The sequence below is a fragment of the Mercenaria mercenaria genome, chromosome 2 (genome assembly GCF_021730395.1).
Source record: "Mercenaria mercenaria strain notata chromosome 2, MADL_Memer_1, whole genome shotgun sequence".
Taxonomy (NCBI): Eukaryota; Metazoa; Mollusca; class Bivalvia; order Venerida; family Veneridae; genus Mercenaria; species Mercenaria mercenaria.
In genome coordinates this window covers 64,979,277-65,001,629 of record NC_069362.1, presented here as the reverse complement: position 1 = coordinate 65,001,629, position 22,353 = coordinate 64,979,277, and the positions used below count along the sequence as shown (strand labels likewise).

Genomic DNA, 22,353 nt, shown 5'->3' with positions numbered 1-22,353 from the left:
AAATAAATTCCTCTAATCTAAATACAATTCTTTGCTATGACTGTTTACAAAGTTATGAACCCCCTGGCCTTCCCTACATGGTCCTTTAATAAAAGTTGTACTGTATTTGAGAAAACTTGGCAATGCATTTGACTACTATGATATCCTTAATCAGAAGAAACACATATCACATAGATCAGTGAGAAAGATTGCTAACAAACAAAAGAGTATGAAATACCTTTCATCCTTGAAAGGAAACCTAAATAACAATGACAATTATTGTAAACCTTGGTAATAATGACATTTATTGAAAACCTAAGTAATAATGACATTTATTGTAAACCTACCATAAGTAATAATGACATTTATAGTAAACCTAGGTAACAATGACATTTATTGTAAACCTAAGTTACAACAATGACATTTATTGTAAACCTAAGTAACAATGACATTTATTGAAAACCTAAGTAAAAATGACATTTATTGTAAATCTACCATAAGTAATAATGACATTTATTGTGAACCTAAATAACAATGATATTTATTTTAAACCTAGGTAACAGTGACTTTTATTGTAAACCTAAGTAACAATGACATTTATTGAAAACTTAAGTAAAAATGACATTTATTGAAACCTAAGTAATAATGACATTTATTGTAAACCTAAAAACAATATATTTACTGTAAACATAAATAACAATGATATTTATTGTAAATCTAGGTAATAATGACATTTATTGTGAACCTAAATAACAAGAGTATTATTTTACCTACGGTAACAGTGACTTTTATGTAAACCTAGATAAAATTTAAGAAATCATAGTAACAGTCATGAATTCATTTTAACGACTAAGTAACAAGGACATGTATTAGTCTAAGTCAAAAAGTGACATCATTATTGGAAAGTAATAATGACATTTATTGTAAACCTAAAAACAATAATATTTACTGTAAACATAAATAACAATGATATTTATTGTAAACCTAGGTAACAATGACATTTATTGTGAACCTAGATAACAAGAAGGTCATGATGACCCTGTATCGCTCACCTGAGTAATATGAGCTACATGTTTCAAATGTCAAACCGATGATAAAATATTAAGAAAGTCAGTAGGTCACATTCATGGTCAGTGAAATTCAGTTTTACAAGGCTGTATCTTAAAAAACAAGGAAGCAGGTCAGTAGGCCAAGGTCACAATCAAGTGACATCATATTACTTGGGGTCATCAGGTAATTATAATTTAATAGTCTTGGAAATAGGATCAGATGATTTTTTAAGTATTTTTCCTATACAACTAACATAATAACTAAGTGACCCCAGGATGGGGCCTCTTTTAACCCCAGGGGCATAATTTGAACAATTTTGGTAGAGGACTACTAGACAATGCATCATACCAAATATCAAAAGCCTAGGTTGTATGCTTTCTGACAAGAAGATTTTTACAGCTTTTTCCTATATAAGTCTATATAAAACTTGGGACCCCCAGGGCAGGGCCTCTTTTCACCCCAGGGGTACAATTTGAACAATTTTGGTTGAGGACCATAAGACAATGCTACAAACCAATATCAAAGGTCTAAGAGTTGTGGTTTCAGACAAGAAGATTTTTAAACTTTTTCCCTATAGGAGAGATCACCGTGACGTCACGCGTTAACATCTGTTTATCTGGTGGTTGGCAAAACAAATGATTTTAACACCGTTTGCGTATTGAATCAGAATTTTTAAATTTTAAAAACTTTTTGCTCATTTATGGATTTCAAAATCAAAAAGATTTGAAACTAACAATCTTCATATTTTGTATCCAAATATCTTTTTTCAATCAATAACCGTTTTAAATGACATATAATTTTAAAGCGGCATAAGATTTTCACACTTAGAAAAACAGTGTAAGTTAGCGTTCATAATTAATCCATTTATTTCAAATAACATTAAAAGTAATCATAAATTGCTTTTTTAAACCTTCCATTGATCAAAAATTATTATGTAATTTGTTTTAGAAAGTTTAGACCGTTAGAAAAACATCACTGTTACAAAAAATATGGCACGTCGGCTCTGCCACCGATCACTGTCTTATCAGTTCTAAAAAAGAATTTGTATACAAACACGATCTCTCCTATATAAGTCTATGTAAAACATGCGACCCCCGGGGCGGGGCCATATTTAACCCTAGGGGGATAATTTGAATAATCTTGGTAGAGGACCACTAGATGATGCTACATACCAAATATCAAAGCCCTAGGCCATGTGGTTTTGTACAAGAAGATTTTCAAAGTTTTCCCTATATAACTCTATATAAACCATGTGACCCCCATGGCGGGGCCATATTTGACCCTAGGGGGATACTTTGAAAAATCTTGGTAGAAGACCACTAGATGATGCTACATACCAAATATCAATGCCCTAGGCAATGTGGTTATGTACAAGAAAATTTTCAAGGTTTTCCCTATATAAGTCTATATAAACCATGTGACCCCCGGGGCGGGGCCATATTTGACCCTAGGGGGATAATTTGAACAATCTTGGTAGAGGACCACTAGATGATGCTACACACCAGATATCAAAGCCCTAGGCCCTGTGGTTTTGGACAAGAAGATTTTAAAAGTTTTTCCTTTTGGTTGCCATGGCAACCAGAGTTCTGCATGGAATTCAATTTTTTTAACAATTTTGAAAGGGGGCCACCTAAGGATCATTCCTGTAAAGTTTGGTGTAATTCTGCCCAGTGGTTTTCATGAAGATTTTTTTAGGAAATGTTGACGGACGGACAACGCACGACTGACGCCGGACATTGAGCAGTGCCTTTGGCTCAGGTGAGCTAAAAATGGCATTTATTGTAAACCTAAGTAACAATGATATATATTGTAAACATAGGTAAAATGACATTTATTGCAAACCTAAGTAACAATGACACTGTGTTTTCTAACTCTAAATGATTGATATTTACAGATAAAAGTCAAAATAATATAAAAAATAATAAAACTGATAAATATAATCAAAACCTGTAAACAAAATAAATGTCTGTTTATATGAATGATTTCTGACACAATGTCGGCACTCTCCCTATTGAGCTAAGCAGGCAGGCTGCCAAACTGTTTTGTATAAGGCAAACTTAGTAACCAAATACTGATAAAGATTAGAAACAGTTTCACTGTAATGTAAACCTATGTACAGCAAAACAAGAGTACTGTTCATTGTAATTAACATAAATTGTCATTAGATTTTTTACCAAATAATGCCCATTCCATTAATGTGCACTGGCTTCTAGGGACCCCCATCCAAGAAAAATAAATGTCATGCACATCTACACTTCATAGAGATCATGTGTACAAAGTTTAATTGGAAACAAGAATTATTTCAACACTGTATGTTAAATGTCCCCTGAAAATGCTTGCCAGAATAAAATATAAAGCCAAACAGGGACCAAATGCAAAATAAAATCTGACATGAAATTCCCAACTACATATGCATGTCTACAGGGTACCAACTTCTAATTGGACTGAAGAATTTGATGGTGATTGTAGGACCAACCTGCCAAACCACAACCAACAAGTGAATGAAGTATTGCCATGCAATACAAAGTCCCCTACTGGAAGGCACCTTATTTTCTCTACTGCAGTATAACATAATGAACTGATATCTGTCAATAATGTTTAAAGAATATTGTTCTATATATACAATATGTTATAACAAAACACTTGGATTAAAATTTGTATATATTTAAACCTATAGTTGTTTTCATATAGCATGTTTTGGTTAATTATCTAAAAGGTTTCATATAAGTTATTTATAGTAGAAAAAAAATCTATACAACTCCACATAAAACTCTTTACCATGCAGAGATAGGTCAAAATACACATAAAAATTTGATGTAACATGCATGTTGTACCATAGAAAACTGGTCTCAATTTTTCCCTACGGCCTGTAATAAATAAGTTACAATATAAGCTATTAATAGTAAAACAAAGGGACATAATTCTAACAACAAGGGAGCCTCATGGTGGTGAACATTTGTGCCAAGTTACATCAAAATCCCTCCATGCATGTAGAATGCTCTGGAAAAAGTCATTCTTGAATTTGGCATTTGACCTCTAAGTGTGACCTTGACCTTAGACCTAGGGACCTGGTTCTAGCACACAACAATCTGTCTCATGGTAGTGAACATTTATGCCAAGTTACACCAAAATCATGTAATGCATGAAGAAGAAATGTTCCAGACAGTCATTCTTGTATCTGACCTCTGGCTTCTATGTGTGACCTTAATAATATAACCCTCGACCTTGGGACCAGGTTCTTGTGCATGACACTTTGTCTCATCATGGGGAACATCTTTCCCTTGATGAATGACAGAGTTATGGACCAGAAACGAAACAGACCCTGTTCATGCCATGTTAACACTGGACTGCCAAGTGTGACCTTAACCTTTGAGCTAGAGGTCTGAAAATTGTAAATGACACATCTTCTTATTATGAGGTACATTTGTGCCAAGTAATATTAAAAAACCTTCATGGATGGCAGAGTTATGGACCGGACAGGAAAAAAGCCCTGTTGACCTTTGACCTCCAATTGTGACCTTGACCTTTAAGCCAGGGGTCCGGGTTTTGCGCATGACACGTCGTCTCATCATGGGGAACATTTGTGCAAAGTAATATTTAAATCCCTTCATGGATGACAAAGTTATGGACCGGACACTAAATTGCGAATGGACGGAAGGACGGAATAGCAGACGGAAAAGTGCATTCCTGTAGTCCCCGAAACTGGTTTTCAACCAGTAGGGGACTAATAATGACTCAAATGTATTTCACAAACTTTGGTTCTTGGGGTATAATAACTGTGCCATTATATTTACACAAAAGTTTCCATGTTTTACAAAATTTGACTGTAGAAATACTGCAAATTCACCATTTAAGCAAATTAAAAACTTGTTTCTATGAAATTACTGCTCATTAACCTTAATCCATGCAGATATACATGTGTTACTTGCCTAAATATGAAAGTAAATTTTATGCTAAACTTACCAAGAATATCAGCTCCAGGTCCATGCTGTCTCTGCATGGCCAACCTTTGAGCATATTTGTCGCCACTATAACACTTCTTCACAACCTTCCTTCTCTGCAATGTACAATTCTATTTTTTAACTCATTCTATAATTCAACTTTGTCAAATCACATTTTTAAATCATTTTATAAGTCTGTATTGTTAAATCATTTTAGAATTCTACATTGTAAATCATTCTATAATTCTGTACCAGTAAATGGTGTTATGTTCTGCATTGTTTATTTGTTCTATAATTCTGTACTGCTATTGTTCAATGGCCCTGCAATTTTAAATCATTCCATAATTCTGTTTTCAATGATTCTGTATTGCCTAATAATTCTATAATTCTGTAATGTCCAATTTTTCTATATTTCTATAATCAAAATTCCTATAATCCTGTAATGTTGAATCTTTCTAGAATTCTGTATTATGTAATAATTCTATAATTTTGCATTTTTTAAACATTTATGTATTATTACATGATTCTATAATTCTGTACTATTAACTCATTCTGTAAAGTTAAATCCTTCAATAATTCTGTAATGTCAAATCTTTCTATAATTCTATACTTTGTCAAATCATTTTGAAGATCATTATATAATGCCGTATTGTTAAAATATTCTATAAATCTGTTTCACTGAAGCATTATAAAATATCAAACTTAGTACTAAGCTGGTATCATGTGTAACAAAAGATCTTATCATTTAACCCTTAGCCTGCTGCAGGCGAATTTAACAGCCTTTGCAAACAGCTTGGAACCAGATCAGACGCCGATTAAATCGGCGTCTGATCAGGTTCCAAGCTGTTTGCTACTCTGACAATATTTCTTCCAATTTTGGAGCAAACTGAATGAACTTTACAATTTTAGCAGACGACATTTCCAGCAGACGACAATTTATCTAGCATGCTAAAGGTTAAAGTCCAAACACATCCTTTGAATAATTTCGTTTGTATGCAAGTTTATCTGTAGTTGCCGCTGGTAACCCATACGGGCGACTCCTCCAGAAGACTGTTAGTAATCTTAGTGGGAGAATAGTGCAAGATACAGAAGACACTCCAATTCCAGAAGCTTCCTTGGTTCTTTAGCATGCCAGGTGTAAAGCACCCATACACTGGACTCTCATCCCAATGTTAGTAATTTTACGTACATGTAGTGGGGCCTTGATATCATGACCCCTGGTTTCATAGTCAGTGTTACGACTGAACCACTGCGTCTGCTCTAATTGAATATAAACTGGTGCTGTCCACATTAAATGAAGGACCAGTCCATTTTATGAATTTAGCAGGATGAAGGTTAAGGATTTCTATTTTTACCTCTGGCAGTCCCTAAAATTAGTCAAGCAAAACCATCTTAAAATTTTTAGAGAGGATCTACCAAAGGTGTTACACATCAAGTTTGGTGATGATCAATCATGTAGTTCAAAAGGAGAAGTGTTGTTTTTTTTCTATCTATTATATTCTGTCAGCCTCTTAAATAAATCAAGTGGAACCATTTGTACCAAACCATAATGACGAAGCTATAGTTTTGGGACATCATGTAAATAAGTTCTTTCAATTTCTACTATGTTCCAGAATATCCTACCTTAACACTTATAAACAGTTATTTCTAAAAAGATTGTCCTTGATTTTTCCATAATGTTCTTTTTATTCTTAGTATTACTGGAAAGTTCTGGAAGATTAGAACTTAGATTATAGAAGTCTATGAAACTTTCTTGTATTTCTTAATAACAAAATATTACCAGTTTGGATACTTTATATCTTGAAGGATTATTTGAAGGATTGCTACAATTTGTGGATTTAAAAAGTTATCTTTGATGAGAGAATTACAATTTTCGGATATACTAAAGTTACTTTTGCACTGTGTGAAACAAAAGGGAATTTATTCTGATTGGATTTAAATTTGACCTGGATAGGATTTGTACTATTTTCACATTAAGATTGGATTTTATGGCTCTTTAACATTTTTGAAGGTATTTGAATTGTAACTTAAATTCATGAATAAAATTTTGTTATTGTTAATAGTTGCTGGTTTGTCTTTCTGGTACTTTTATTTCCTGTAACAAGAAATTGTTACCCTCTGACGTAACAATTAGAAGAAATTGTTTAAACCTATTTTTGTTTTTAGCTCTGCCCCTTCAATCAGTCAAGCAGAACTATTTGAAAAACTAATGTGTGTCCATAGGACACAGGTTCCCCTGCTTCCTGTCACTGCACATGATTTCATGACTCTAAATAAAAGATATACACTACACAATTTTTAAGAGCTTCATGTGTATTTTTCACTCAGTCAAGAACCATAACTCTGTCCCAGTAAAATTCCAAAAAGAACACCAGGTGCACATCTTTGCATGATTCAAAACATCCTCTTTAATATATTTTATAACTCTTAAGTCAGCAGTTTATAAAACCTGAAGACAATCAGCAGGAATTTAAGATCTGGAGAAATTCAGTGCAGTACTTTAATGTCTGGTGACAATCAGTGCAGTACATTAAAATCTGGAGACTTTATAAGTGCAGGAGTTTAAAATCTGGAGACAATTAGTGCAGTAGTTTAAAAAGTGGTGACAATTAGTGCAGTATGTTAAAATCTGGTGACAATTAGTGCAGTAGATTAAATTCTGCAGACAACCAGTGCAGGAGTTTAAAATCTGGAGACTTAAATCAGTGCAGGAGTTTAAAATCTGGAGACAATCAGTGCAGTACTTTAATGTCTGGTGACAATAAGTGCGGTAAATTCTAGAGACAATCAGTGCAGGAGTTTAAAATCTGGAGAAAATTAATGCAGAAGAATAAATTCTGAAGAAAATCATTCCAGGAACTAGGAAGTTTATATAAATCAGTGCAGTAGTTTAAAAAAGTCATCTGATCTAAATGGAGACAAGCATGAACCAATGATGGATCGATCTGTCAATCAACCAGATATGGAATAGATAAGCTTATCTCATCGTAGACTTTGCTAGGCGCCTTTGTGTCTCACAGCTTAGTAACTAAGTATACAGACGAAATTAAAAAGAAATTTAGTTCTCTTCATGGCAATGTGGGAAAAAGATGAACTTACATATGAATGTAAATATGATATAGAATAAGAAAAGAAGTGACCACATGTAATAAACAAGAGCTGTCGGAGGACAGCAACGCTCGACTATTCAAAAGCCTTGTCGATTGAATGAATACGAGTCGAAAAGGACATATTTAGTAAAAAAGCAAAATAGGTTATGGAACCTGCATAGTGCTTATCAGTCAGGACAGTGGACAAGTGTGTGAATTTTCAATCCATTCCATTAGTGGGTACTAAGATACTAGCTTACATAATAGGAATTTAACCAAAAACTCCTAAGTCGAAAAAGGGCATAATTTTGTAAAATGCAAGTTGAGTTATTGACCTTGCATTGCATGTCATATCATGACAGTGAACAAAGTGTGTGCAATTTCAACCCTTTCCTATTAGGGATACTGAGTACCAGCTTACATACAAAACTTAACCAAAAATTTCTATGTTGAAAAAGGGCATAATTTTGAAAAAAAGCAAAAAAGCTGGACTGCTTTGTGCATGTCAGATCATGACAGTGAACAAGTATGTGAAGTTTCAATCCATTCCAAAACCTTAACCAGAAATTCTAAGTCGAAAAATGGGGCATAATTTTGTAAAAAGCAAAATAAGATTATGGAACCTGTGCAATGTAAGTCAGTTATCAGTAAATAAGTTTTGAAGTTTCAATCCATTCCCACAAGTGGTTACTGAGATACCAGCTTACATACAAACACTTAACCAAAAATTTCTAAGTCGAAAAAGGGGCATAATTTTGTAAAAAAGCATAATTAGAGTTATGGACCTGTGCAAGTAGGTCATGGTTTATCACAGTGAATAAGTGTGTGGAGTTTCATCCATTCCACAAGTGGTTGTGAGATACCAGCTTACATACAAAAACTTAACCAAATGCGGACGCGCGACCCGACGGGACGCCGACGCATGGGCGAGTCCAATAGCTCTACTATTCTATGAATAGTCGAGCTAAAAACCAATGTAGAATGCTTATTTATCAAGTGTATCATTTCAAGAAATTACAGCTATTTTTGAATTGGTTTTCAAACTGGTGTCACAGGATTTTCATTTGATGCTGCACTTGAGAAAAACGCAATTCTCTAAGACAAATAAAGCATAATATTATATCGTAGGAGTCCTTAAAATCGCGGAGTACCTTGGTTCGCAGCCAGTTTTGTTTGCTTACTGGTCACGCGAGATTTGCATTCACGCACCGGAAATTACGTCTGCATTTACTACGAATGTTACTCGACCATGACGATCTTTCTAATTATAAAAAAAAATGCGTTTTAAGAAGGCAAGTGCATTAAATGTTAATCTGTCATGAAAATTTTACCTTTTACGCTAATCCCTAAATATAGCCACTTAAAAGATACATGTTTATACCCTAAAATGTTTTTTTAAAAGTCCAAGTTACCTTCGTCTGCTTTGTTTACATTTTATCAATGGAGGTCACGTGGCACAAGTTGTGATGAATAACGGTTACGTAAAAAAAGTATTTTTCATGTACCTATAACCCTTAGCAATTTTTTCCCAGCTTTTTCAACTTTCTGAGTAAACCTCAGCCTATCAGAAGTAAATATAAGCTATTACAATCTCTATCACGATCCCAAAGTGAGCTTAAGGTAAAAGTAAAGGTAAGTTTTATTTACCGTCGCTTGGTGAAACAATTAACATAAGCTCTATAGAGCTTTTCTGCGACCCTATATTAAGAACAGTTAAAACCAATTATACCTCACCCCCAGCAATTTGCTGGTACCCATTTACAGCTGGGTCGACTGAGGCAATCGTGATAAAGTGCCTTGCCCAAGGACATACCGCAATGGGAGTAGCCAGGATTCGAACCAGGGGCCTTCACCTCCGTAGGAAAGCGTCTTAGCCCTCTCGACCAATGCGTCCACTCGCGAATATCATTTTTAGCTCAATGTAATGAGATGGTGTGTGAACCAACTGAAGTGAAGAGAGATTGTTATGAAAATGATGTTGGTTGCATTACCACTCTTGAAAAAAACAAAACAACAATTGTAGCCAGTAACAAGAGGAGCCATAGAACAATAACTCCTAATTAACATAAGTTGCTGTTCTGGTTCTGATACGTAAATTAACTATTCATATAGATATAAATATTTATTTTTTCATGGGAATCAGCATACATTCAAAAGAGGGGTTTTCTGCATCTTTTTTCCAACTTGTTATACATTTTTTTTCAGAATAATGTCTGTGAGTGCGAGTGCATGAGTGTTTTAGTATCGCAATTAGCAGAAAATTCTGTAACCATGTATAGACATATATTTCTTAACTTTGTTGCTTTCAAAATACAAATCTCAAATGAATATAGAATTAACATGCGTTAATGATCGTATGGCTTCTATATCTAATAACCACTTAGATGTCTATAAACATCATTGTGTACATCTTGTAAGAATTACGTCAATTTGTAGCATTGACTGATCAAATAATAAGATAATTTAACAAGAGCTGTCAGTGGACAGCGCGCTCAACTATTCTCAGTGCTTGATAGTATAATATAAGCTATGAGTAAAACTATAACATTACAATAAGCATATTCTAAGTCAAAAAGGGGCCATAATTCAGTAAAAATGCTTGATAGAGTTGCCTCCTCCTTTTTACAGACTGGGGTCATGATGGTAAACAAGTATGCAAAATATCAAAGCAACATCTCAATGGACTGAAAATATTTGGGATGGTACACAAACTTTAACGTTTATTCTAAGTCGAAAAGGGGCCATAATTCAGTTAAAATGCTTGGTAGAGTTGCCTCCTCCTTTTTACAGACTGGGGTCATGATGGTTAACAAGTATGCAAAATATCAAAGCAATATCTCAATGGACTTTGAAAATATTTGGGGTGGTACGCAAACTTTAACATTTATTCTAAGTTGAAAAGGGGCCATAATTCAGTCAAAATGCTTGATAAGAGTTGCCTCCTCCTTTTACAGACTGGGGACATGATGGTAAACAAGTATGCAAAATATCAAAGCAATATCTCAATGGACTTTGAAAATATTTAGGGTGGTACGCAAACTTTCACATTTGTGTGACGCTCACGCTGACGCCGAGGCGAGTAGGATAGCTCCACTATTCTTCGAATAGTCGAGCTAATTAATGACATTAATAAATGTGTCGCATATTGAAAAACGTTAACACCTGCAGATTTATTACTCTTTCTTTTCAATAAAAACATGTATTATCAATTACAACTTATACCAGGCACTCTCTACTTGTGATTAATAACGAAGTGACAATCGATCTGTTTTTCTTTTGTCATTCGCAGCGGGTGATAACCTAGGTACCTACTGCCAAAGTTCAACTTTTTCAAACCGCGGGACATTCCTTCAGTAGGTATACATAAATATTGCAGAATTTTCACACCTAACCATGTAGCTACCAGTATCAGTCGCGTCTCCAGAAAAATACAACATATTAGATAAAATACAATGATTTTAATTCACATTTCAATATAATACTGGTACTTACTCGCAAATATAGAAATGAATAAAATTTTGAATCATAATATATCGGTCGTGTAAAAGCAAACATAATAATGCACGGACATATAGAATTTACAACGCGCAAGTGCTATTCGGTGAAATAAACAAATTTAACTTAAATTTATTTATAGACATATTCCTTGTATCGTGATTTCTTTTTATTATATGTATCATCCCCCTTACAGAAGCAAGCACCTGCAGCGTACATAATGTGTACTTGCTGCGTACATGCCGCGAACACAGTAGTACACCAGAGAAGTACGTTTTACATACACCGCATGCTGCGTACATGCTGCGTACTATTTCACAGAGTACACAGCATGTACGCAGGAGACATTCGTACACAACATGTACGTGGCACAGTGATTGAAATTTTCAGAAGTACACTTCATATACACAGCAAGAAAACAGATTTTTCTAGCAACTCTGGTTATAGATTATACCCATCATGCAATCTCTTTGGAGCATGCCCAGTAATAACTTCCTGTCCATTTGAAAATTGGAGCTAAAATGACATGCAAACTCTTTAACAGAGTAAAATATCCTAAAATAAAGGACTAACATACAGTATCAAAGTTTCGTAAGTTGAATTTGCTTTTTGTATTTTAACTGAAGTTAAAATATTCATGTAGTATAATTATTTACTTCATACTTAGCTGTGTTTGACTTTTGTATTTGAATTATAATTGTTCTTTTCATAACTTAGCAACTTGATCAAGACAACTTACATACCAGTATATATAAAGGAAATATTATGTATTATCATTTAGGTTATAATTTTAAATATAACAAACTTGCCACAGCAAAACTTATTCTATATTAATTAGTAATTCAACTTCTCTTTCAATTACAAAAATGTATAGTAATCAATAAACATTTTTTTCTTTTACATTTTGATTTGGCTTAAAAACTTAAGTTCACTCCTTTACTTAAAATACATTGCATTCCATTGCCTAAATGTCTTTGCATAAAGTTATACTGACTGAATGTGTAAAGAATATATCGATGCAAAAATACCAGAAAAGAATACATTGCACCTTGTTCACAGCATGTACACCAGAGAGCCAATTTGCATGTTGAAAGTGTATGTGCCGTATACATGCTGTGTACTATTTCTCTGGTGTACTTCCCGCGTACTGTATATTCGCGGCATGTACACAGCAAGGTAGTACACAGCAGAGCTCATTTGCATGTCAAAAGTGTACTACAAATGAACTACTGGTGTATATGCGGTGTATATCCTGCATACTATTTCAAGTCCAAGAATATAGTACACATCATGTATGCGACAAGTACGCCACATATACGCAGCAAGAGAACACGGCAGGCCCTTTTCTTTGGTTAGGGCCTTTATACCAATAGTCTGTGAACATTTTGTGCAGTTACAAAATAAACAAATTTATCAAATTCTATGACTTTCATATTTATTAGCACCGACATTTAACGTCTACATTTCATCACTATTCATCGTGGAGTTATATAACCTTAAGTATAATTATCAAATGATTCATTTAGCGCGTGATCCGACAGGTTTTTGATCTTTTTACAGTACTGAGTAGAATTAGATACTTTATAAAAGAGAATCCGTCATAGCGATATAATGTATATCCGCAATTTTGGAGAAAGCTTGTGAGACATAGCAACAATATCCGGGGGGGGGGGCGTTCCTTATCAGAAAAATCGGATCTATCCATTATCATAGCTCACATGTTAACCTCTGACTCAGGTGAGCTGAAGATTAGGTGGTATCTAATTACATATAGCTCATCTGTGAACATTTAGCTAAGGTGAGCTAAAAACTGAGTGATATTTGATTACATACAGTTCACCTGTGAACCTCAAGTTCCGATGAGCTGAAGAGGTGGTGATACTTGATCACATACAGCTAACCTATTAACATACACCCGTTAATATATAGCTCACCTGTTAATATATAGCTCATCTGTAAATATTTAGCTCGTCTGTTAATATATAGCTCAGGTGAGCTGAAGATGGAGTGATACTTGACTACTCTACATACTATCAAACTTGGCAAAATAAAACAAAGAGTACATGGGTGTCCAGCAACCTTTCCTGAAGTTATAGGATCATATATAACAGAAACTGCTTCTTCTTTCACAACCCCAAACCAAAGGTTTAATGAAGGCAACTTGGTAAGGTAGGCTTTCAAAATAAACTTGATTTATCTTCAAACTTATAAAGAAGCTATGGCAGAGAGAAGGCTACAACTAAAGGCAGAAGCAAAGAAAATTTACCTGACGTAAATACTGACACTGAAGTCCAATATCAAAATCAAGCAAATCCTTGAAAGCAAGTACAAAATCAGTGCATGAATGACATGATAATACATATATAGTAGAATTCTGGATAATTAACATAAATATAGCATATCAAAATTCTGTATGATTAACATAAATATAGCATATCAGAATTCTGTATGATTAACATACATATAGCATATCAGAATTCTGTATGATTAACATACATATAGCATATCAGAATACTGTATTATTAACATACATATAGCATAGAAGATTCTGTATGACTAACATACATATAGCATAGAAGATTCTGTATGATTAACATACATATAGCATAGAAGATTCTGTATGATTAACATACATATAGCATATCAGAATTCAGTATGATTAACATACATATAGCATAGAAGATTCTGTATGATTAACATACATATAGCATATCAGAATTCTGTATGATTAACATACATATAGCATATCAGAATTCTGTATGATTAACATACATATAGCATAGAAGATTCTGTATGATTAACATACATATAGCATAGAAGATTCTGTATGATTAACATACATATTGTATATTAGAATTTTGCATATTTAACATATATATAGTGCAGCGATTTCTGCATGATTATCATATATTGTATAGCAAACTTAGCATGATTAGCATACATATAGTATAGCAGAAGTCTGCATTATTAACATACATATTGTATAGCAAAATTCTACATGGCTAACACACACAGTGTATAGCAAATTCTGCATGATCTTGAACACGACTATTAAACAGAATTCTGCACAATTAACAGTCACAGAGTATACAAGAATTCTGCATGGTTAACATACATAGAGTGAATGCTCTGGTCAAGAGGGCCAAGACTTTTTATTACAGAGATGAAAGCCCTGGGTCCGATTCCTACTCCCATTGCATGTGTCCTTGGGCAAGGCACTTTAGCATGACTGCCTAAGTTGGCAATTATGCTGAAAATGGGTATCAGCAAATTGTTAGAGGTATGGTATAATTGGTTTGAACTGTTCTTAAAATAGGGTCACTCAAACACTTTACAGTGCTTATGTTCTTTGTTTCACAAAGGGAACATAAATAACAAGAGCTGTCTGTAAGACAGCCAATGCTCGACTATTCAAATTGTTGGCCAGGAAGCAGGAATATCACCCTAAATGTTAAAATATCTATAGAGTTTCAATCCAGTACCTGCATTGGTTTTGTAGGTAGTAATTTGCAAACAAAACTTATCCCAGCATTTTCTAAGTCCAATAGGGGGCATAATTTGACCAAAATGCATGTCAGAGTTATGAGACTTGGCCCAATGTGGTTGGAAATTCACCTAGAAAAAGAAAAAATAAATTTCAAAGCTATATGTCTTAAAGTAATAGCTATATGTACTTGCATGCAAAACTTTAACTAGGATTTTCTTACTCCAAAATAAGGCATAATTTGGCCAAAATACATGTCAGAATTATGGTACTTGACTAATGAGGTCGGTAATTGACCTAGAACAAGAAAAAATAAGTTTCAAAGCTATATGCTTTTATATGATAGCCATATGTACTTGCATGCAAAAGTGTAACCAAGGTGTGATGCCGACCCCAGGGTCACAGCTGGATTGAATAATTTTTAAACAAGTTACAGTACTATGAACTTATTCTGAAATCAAACCTGTGGTGTCAGCAGAGAAAATTTGAAAAGATTCCAAAATAGCCAAATAGAGAAAACTAGCACCAACCCCTGACGGCCATGTTCTGTTACAAAACATAATGATTTGTAGGAATTTAGTACAGGGTCATCCAAGTAACATTGCTAAGGAACTGTTTTCAAACTGAGCCTGCAGTTTCTTTAAGTTCTCAATACTGTCATATGGAGAAATATAGCCCTGTCTCAGGCATCCACATTTTTCAGCAAATAAACACAGACTGAAGTAATTAAACCTAAGTTTAATGATCCTAGGCCCAAGCGTTCTCAAGTTATCATCAGGAAACAGTTTAACTGTTCCAGATCATTGCGACCTTGACCTTTGGCCTACTGACCTCAAAAGGGTCATCTGCTGGTCATGACTGACCTCCCTATTAAATTTCATGATCCTAGGCCAAAGCTTTCTTGAGTTATCATCTGGAAACAATTTAACTGTTCTTGACCTTTGACCTACTAACCTAAAAATCAATAGGGGTCATCTGCTGCTCAAGAGCAACTTCCCTATCAACTTTCATGATCCTATGCCTAAGCATGCTTGAGTAATCATCCTGAAACCGTTTAACTGTTCCAGGTCACTGTGACCTTGACCTTGCATCTGCTGATCTCAAAAGTGGTAGGGGTCATCTGCTGGTCATGACCAACCTCCCTATCAACTTTCATGACCCTATGCCAAAGCATTCTTTAGTTATCAACCGGAACCTGTTTAACTGTTCCAGATCACTGTGACCTTGACCTTTGACCTTCTAAACTCAAAATCAATAGGGGTCATCTGTTGGTCATGACCAACCTGCCTATCAATTTTCATGATCCTAGGCCCAAGCGTTCTTGAGTAATCATCCAGAAATGGATTGGTCTACATAATGACCAACTGACCGACCGATCGACATCCGCAAAACAATATAACCCTCCTTCTTCAAAGTGGGGCATAATAAGTGTGCAGAAGAATGTGAATGACACAGGAAGTAAAGATCATCCTTTAACACTCAGAACACACTGGATATGGCTAAACACAATCCACATTATACACTCACATGATTACAATGTGCATTCAGTTACAATATTTCATATTCATGCAAAGTTAGGTTTACATGCAAGCAAGAGAACTGCAAATAACAAAACCTTTATTTGTGCAAGAACCACATTAGTCAATGATTATAACAGAACTTTTCATGATTACATATACTCACTTGCATTGTTCTATGCATCCTAGGACTATCCTACAAACAAAATGTTTCAGCGATATTTAAAGGTACAGACCTCCACTGACCTCCAGATTTTGGCTAAAAATGACTTTTCTTTAAAGCTGAAGTTTGGTCATATTATGTACATTGAAATATGAGTTTTTGTTTCTAAAATTGCCAAAGTTGGAAATCAAACCTGGGCAAAACAGACCTGCTGTCTTTACCAATAAACCATGGAGGATATGTATTTAACGACTGTTATAATGAAGGCAGTTTATCTTGAGTAAAGCATTACAAACGCTTTTCAATTTTTAGTGTAAAAGTAGTTCTCATCTGTATCCACAATATATAGTCTATCAGTAATTAAGTTTCAAATCTTTCTTAAGAAGTATAGCCTTAATTTCCTGATACCTTAAAATTTACTATTTTTTTTGCTGTCATACGATCTGAAGGCCAGAGCCTTTAAAGACATCTGTTTATTAAAAAATGTTTTTTCAAAAATTTGTTCAGGATCTGATATTCATATGAAAAGGGTTTACATGTATTTGAGATTTCTAACCTGATAAGTGTATGGAAATCATAGGGTAAATACATGTGAACTTAAGTTGAAATAGCATACAGATAACAGTGTGAAATGGACTTTAAGATAAATGATGGGAAAGGTGTTGCAGATTCTTGTATTGAAATGGCTTGCAGCCACTTATAAGGGAAGAGCTTAGTACACACATTGATTTGAAAAGGTCTACAGATATTTGTGTGGTGGGACTTACAGAATATGGATGTCAGAAGGTCTACAGATATTTGTGTGGTGGGACTTACAGAATATGGATGTCAGAAGGTCTACAGATATTTGTGTGGTGGGACTTACAGAATATGGATGTCAGAAGGTCTACAGATATTTGTGTGGTGGGACTTACAGAATATGGATGTCAGAAGGTCTACAGATATTTGTGTGGTGGGACTTACAGAATATGGATGTCAGAAGGTCTACAGATATTTGTGTGGTGGGACTTACAGAATATGGATGTCAGAAGGTCTACAGATATTTGTGTGGTGGGACTTACAGAATATGGATGTCAGAAGGTCTACAGATATTTGTGTGGTGGGACTTACAGAATATGGATGTCAGAAGGTTTACAGATATTTGTGTGGTGGGACTTACAGATATGGATGTCAGAAGGTCTACAGATATTTGTGTGGTGGGACTTACAGAATATGGATGTCAGAAGGTCTACAGATATTTGTGTGGTGGGACTTACAGAATATGGATGTCAGAAGGTCTACAGATATTTGTGTGGTGGGACTTACAGAATATAGATGTCAGAAGGTCTACAGATATTTGTGTGTTGGGACTTACAGAATATGGATGTCATAAGGTTTACAGATATTTGTGTGGTGGGACTTACAGAATATGGATGTCAGAAGGTCTACAGGTATTTGTGTGGTGGGACTTACAGATATGGATGTCAGAAGGTCTACAGGTATTTGTGTGGTGGGACTTACAGAATATGGATGTCAGAAGGTCTACAGGTATTTGTGTGGTGGGACTTACAGAATATGGATGTCAGAAGGTCTACAGGTATTTGTGTGGTGGGACTTACAGAATATGGATGTCAGAAGCTTTACAGATATTTGTGTGGTGGGACTTACAGATATGGATGTCAGAAGGTTTACAGATATTTGTGTGGTGGGACTTACAGAATATGGATGTCAGAAGGTCTACAGATATTTGTGTGGTGGGACTTACAGAATATGGATGTCAGAAGGTCTACAGATATTTGTGTGGTGGGACTTACAGAATATGGATGTCAGAAGGTCTACAGATATTTGTGTGGTGGGACTTACAGAATATGGATGTCAGAAGGTCTACAGATATTTGTGTGGTGGGACTTACAGAATATGGATGTCAGAAGGTCTACAGATATTTGTGTGGTGGGACTTACAGAATATGGATGTCAGAAGGTCTACAGATATTTGTGTGGTGGGACTTACAGAATATGGATGTCAGAAGGTCTACAGATATTTGTGTGGTGGGACTAACAGATATGGATGTCAAAAGGTCTACAGATATTTGTGTGGTGGGACTTACAGATATGGATGTCAGAAGGTTTACACATATTTATGTGTTGGGGCTTACAGATATGGATGTCAGAAGGTCTACAGATATTTGTGTGGTGGGACTTACAGATATGGATGTCAGAAGCTTTTTTTTTTTTTTTTTTTTTTTATTTTTTTTTTTTTTTTTTTTCTGGATTTAACGTCGCACCAACACGTGATAGGTCATATGGTGACTTCCCAGCTTTAATGGTGGAGGAAGACCCAAGGTGCCTGTCCATGCATTGTTTCATCATGAGCGAGCACCTGGGTAGAACCACCATCCTTCTATAAGCCAGCTGGATGGCTTCCTCACATGAAGAATTCAACTCCCCGAATGAGGCTCAAACCAACATCCATGAGGGGCAAGTGATTTGAAGTCACTGAGCTTAACCACTCAGCCACGGAGTCAGAAGGTCTACAGATATTTGTGTGGTGGGGCTTACAGATATGGAAGTCAGAAGGTCTACAGATATTTGTGTGGTGGGACTTACAGATATGGATGTCAGAAGGTTTACAGATATTTGTGTGGTGGGGCTTACAGATATGGATGTCAGAAGGTCTACAGATATTTGTGTGTTGGGGCTTACAGATATGGATGTCAGAAGGTCTACAGATATTTGTGTGGTGGGGCTTACAGATATGGATGTCAGAAGGTCTACAGATATTTGTGTGGTAGGACTTACAGATATGGATGTCAGAAGGTCTACAGATATTTGTGTGGTGGGGCTTACAGATATGGATGTCAGAAGGTCTACAGATATTTGTGTGGTGGGGCTTACAGATATGGATGTCAGAAGGTCTACAGATATTTGTGTGGTGGGGCTTACAGATATGGATGTCAGAAGGTCTACAGATATTTGTGTGGTGGGGCTTACAGATATGGATGTCAGAAGGTTTACAGATATTTGTGTGTTGGGGCTTACAGATATGGAACAGGATGTCAGAAGATTTACAGATATTACAGAAAGTTTTCTTTCATGAAGAACCACTGTTCAGTCAAACTGTATGCCATGGTTTGCCTTTTATTTATTACTGCAGAAAATATCTGATGTAAACGTGAAAATATCTGTGAATGAAAACATTTTTAACACTAGAGCTGCTTTTGAGAAAAGCGCATGTCTCCCACAACTGCCTAATCATCTAAATAGTAAGTCAGTCTTTATATACTGTTTACTCACTACAAATATATCTTTTAAGAGTAAAAAGGCTGATTTTGGGTAATTCAAGGGCCATAATTCTGAAGTGCCCAAGCCGATTTGGCTAGTTATCGAACTTGGCTGAGGACTTATTGTCAAACACATTTTGTTCAAGTTTGGTGAAGGTCAGATGAGAAATATTCGACTTAGAGCACAGACAAGAATAAACAAGAGCACCGCCTTGCGGGTGCTGACGCTCATCTGATTTTTTTTGTGTAATAGAAATATTGTCCTACCCATGATTTTCTAAGTCTAAAAAGGGCCATCATTCTTGCAAAAAGCAGGATAGAGTTATGTTTCTTGATGTACAGTGTCCACTTATGATGGTGAAAAACTGTTGCAAGTTTTAAAGCAATAGCTTTGATAGTTTATGAGAAAAGTTGACTTAAACATAATACTCAACCAAGAAAATGATTTTCTAAGTCCAAAAGGGGCAATAATTATTGCAAAAAGCAGGATGGAGTTATGTTGCTTGCTGTACAGGGTCAGCTTATGATGGTGAACAAGTGTTGCAAGTTTCAAAGCAATAGCTTTGATAGTTTAAGAGAAAAAGTTGACCTAAACATAAAACTTAACCAAGAAATCTGATATTTTCTAAGTCCAAAAGGGGCCATAAATCTTGCAAAAAGCAGGACAGAGTTATGTTTCTTGCTATACAGGGTCAACTTATGATGGTGAACAAGTGTTGCAAGTTTTAAAGCAATAGCTTTGATAGTTTAGGATAAAAGCTGACCTAAACATAAAACTTAACCAAGAAAACTGATTTTCTAAGTCCAAAAGGGGCAATAAATCTTGCAAAAAGCAAGATGGAGTTATGTTTCTTGATGTACAGGGTCTGCTTATGATGGTGAACAAGTATTCCAAGTTTCAAAGCAATAGCTTTGATAGTTTAGGAGAAAAGTTGACCTAAACATAAAACTTAACCAAGAAATCTGATATTTTCTAAGTACAAAAGGGGCCATAAATCTTGCAAAAAGCAAGATGGAGTTATGTTTCTTGCTATACAGGGTCAGCTTATGATGGTGAACAAGTATTCCAAGTTTCAAAGCAATAGCTTTGATAGTTTAGGAGAAAAGCTGACCTAAACATAAAACTTAACCAGGCAACGTCGACGCAGACGCCGACGCCGACGCCGACACCGACGCCGACAACCGCTCAAGTGATGACAATAACTCATCATTTTTTTTTCAAAAAATCAGATGAGCTAAAAAAGACCTTATAGACACGAATAGAGCGTGGTCAAGAGCAAAAAGGCCAATTTTCGGTAATTCAAGGCCATAATTCCAAAGTGCCTAAACCAATTTGGCTAGTTATCAAACCTGGCTGAGGACTTATTGTCAAACACATTTTGTTCAAGTTTGGTGAAGGTCAGATGAGAAATATTCGACTTAGAGCACAGACAAGAATAAAAAAGGCCGATTTTCGGTAATTCAAGGGCCATAATTCCGAAATGCCTGGGCCGATTGGGCTAGTTATCGAACTTGGCCGAGGTCCTATGGTCAAACACATGTTGTTCAAGTTTGGTGAAGATAGGATAAGAAATGTTCGACTTAGAGTGCGGACAAGATTTGTGACAGACAGACAGACAGACACACACATACATACATACACAGACTGGAGTAAATCAACTGTGTAGTGGGAGATATAATTATGGATATGTGAAAACTTTTGACCAATTTTTCAAATAAATCTGAAATATTTTCTGTATGGGCACAGCAGTCAACCACAACCAAAACATAACCATGACTTCTGGAACAGTAGCTGGACCTACAGTCAAAATATTTTTGTGTCCTTTTTGACAGTGCTTGCTACTAAAACATCATATGAAAAAATAAATGAAATATGGTAAAAACTGTATATAATATTTTCTCAAAAACCTGTGATTTCAGCAACATTCAGTGACATATTTTTAGTAATAAGAATAATTCTGTAATTTTGTCTAGCAAAAAAAAACATTAAAACATTTTGATACCAAACAATGGATAGTTTTACTGTTTTAATGAATTTGAAATTTTTCCAATTTGTGTAGGCTGTATTAGTCGTAAGTGAACCTTGTAAATGGGAATATTACATGCCAAATAATGTTCAGAGCATTTAAGCAAACAATTTCTGCTTGTTTCTATCTGGCTGCATTGCTCTCCTAGCTTCACCGTTACCAGAGTCTAGTCTACTGGAGTAGGAAAGTCTAGAACTACCAGCAACTAGGAAATATCTTACCTCTGACTGTTCTGCGTCTGAACCACTACTCTGTAATTAAAATTTTTAATATTGCATCACAACAACCAGATTGAAATTTCACGCTTGTACTGGAACATGTATGATTTTATTCACTGTTTTAATAAACA

The 22,353-nt window shown here is 35.2% G+C and overlaps 1 protein-coding gene across 7 annotated transcripts in view; it reads right to left on the bottom strand.

The window, feature by feature from the left end:
- LOC128555180 (caspase recruitment domain-containing protein 11-like) overlaps nucleotides 1–22,353 on the bottom strand; it is a 77,975-nt gene that overhangs the window by 34,694 nt on the left and 20,928 nt on the right. The window contains exons 11-15 of one of the 7 annotated variants that reach the window (XM_053536771.1): nucleotides 22,226–22,255; nucleotides 16,722–16,751; nucleotides 13,821–13,868; nucleotides 4,993–5,086; nucleotides 218–238 (exon numbers count right to left, since the gene is read on the bottom strand). In XM_053536771.1, coding sequence (XP_053392746.1) covers nucleotides 218–238; nucleotides 4,993–5,086; nucleotides 13,821–13,868; nucleotides 16,722–16,751; nucleotides 22,226–22,255 — 223 coding nt within the window. The remainder of the gene's footprint in view (nucleotides 1–217; nucleotides 239–4,992; nucleotides 5,087–13,820; nucleotides 13,869–16,721; nucleotides 16,752–22,225; nucleotides 22,256–22,353) is intronic. The other 6 variants (XM_053536772.1, XM_053536773.1, XM_053536774.1 and 3 more) reach the window with 6 other exon arrangements.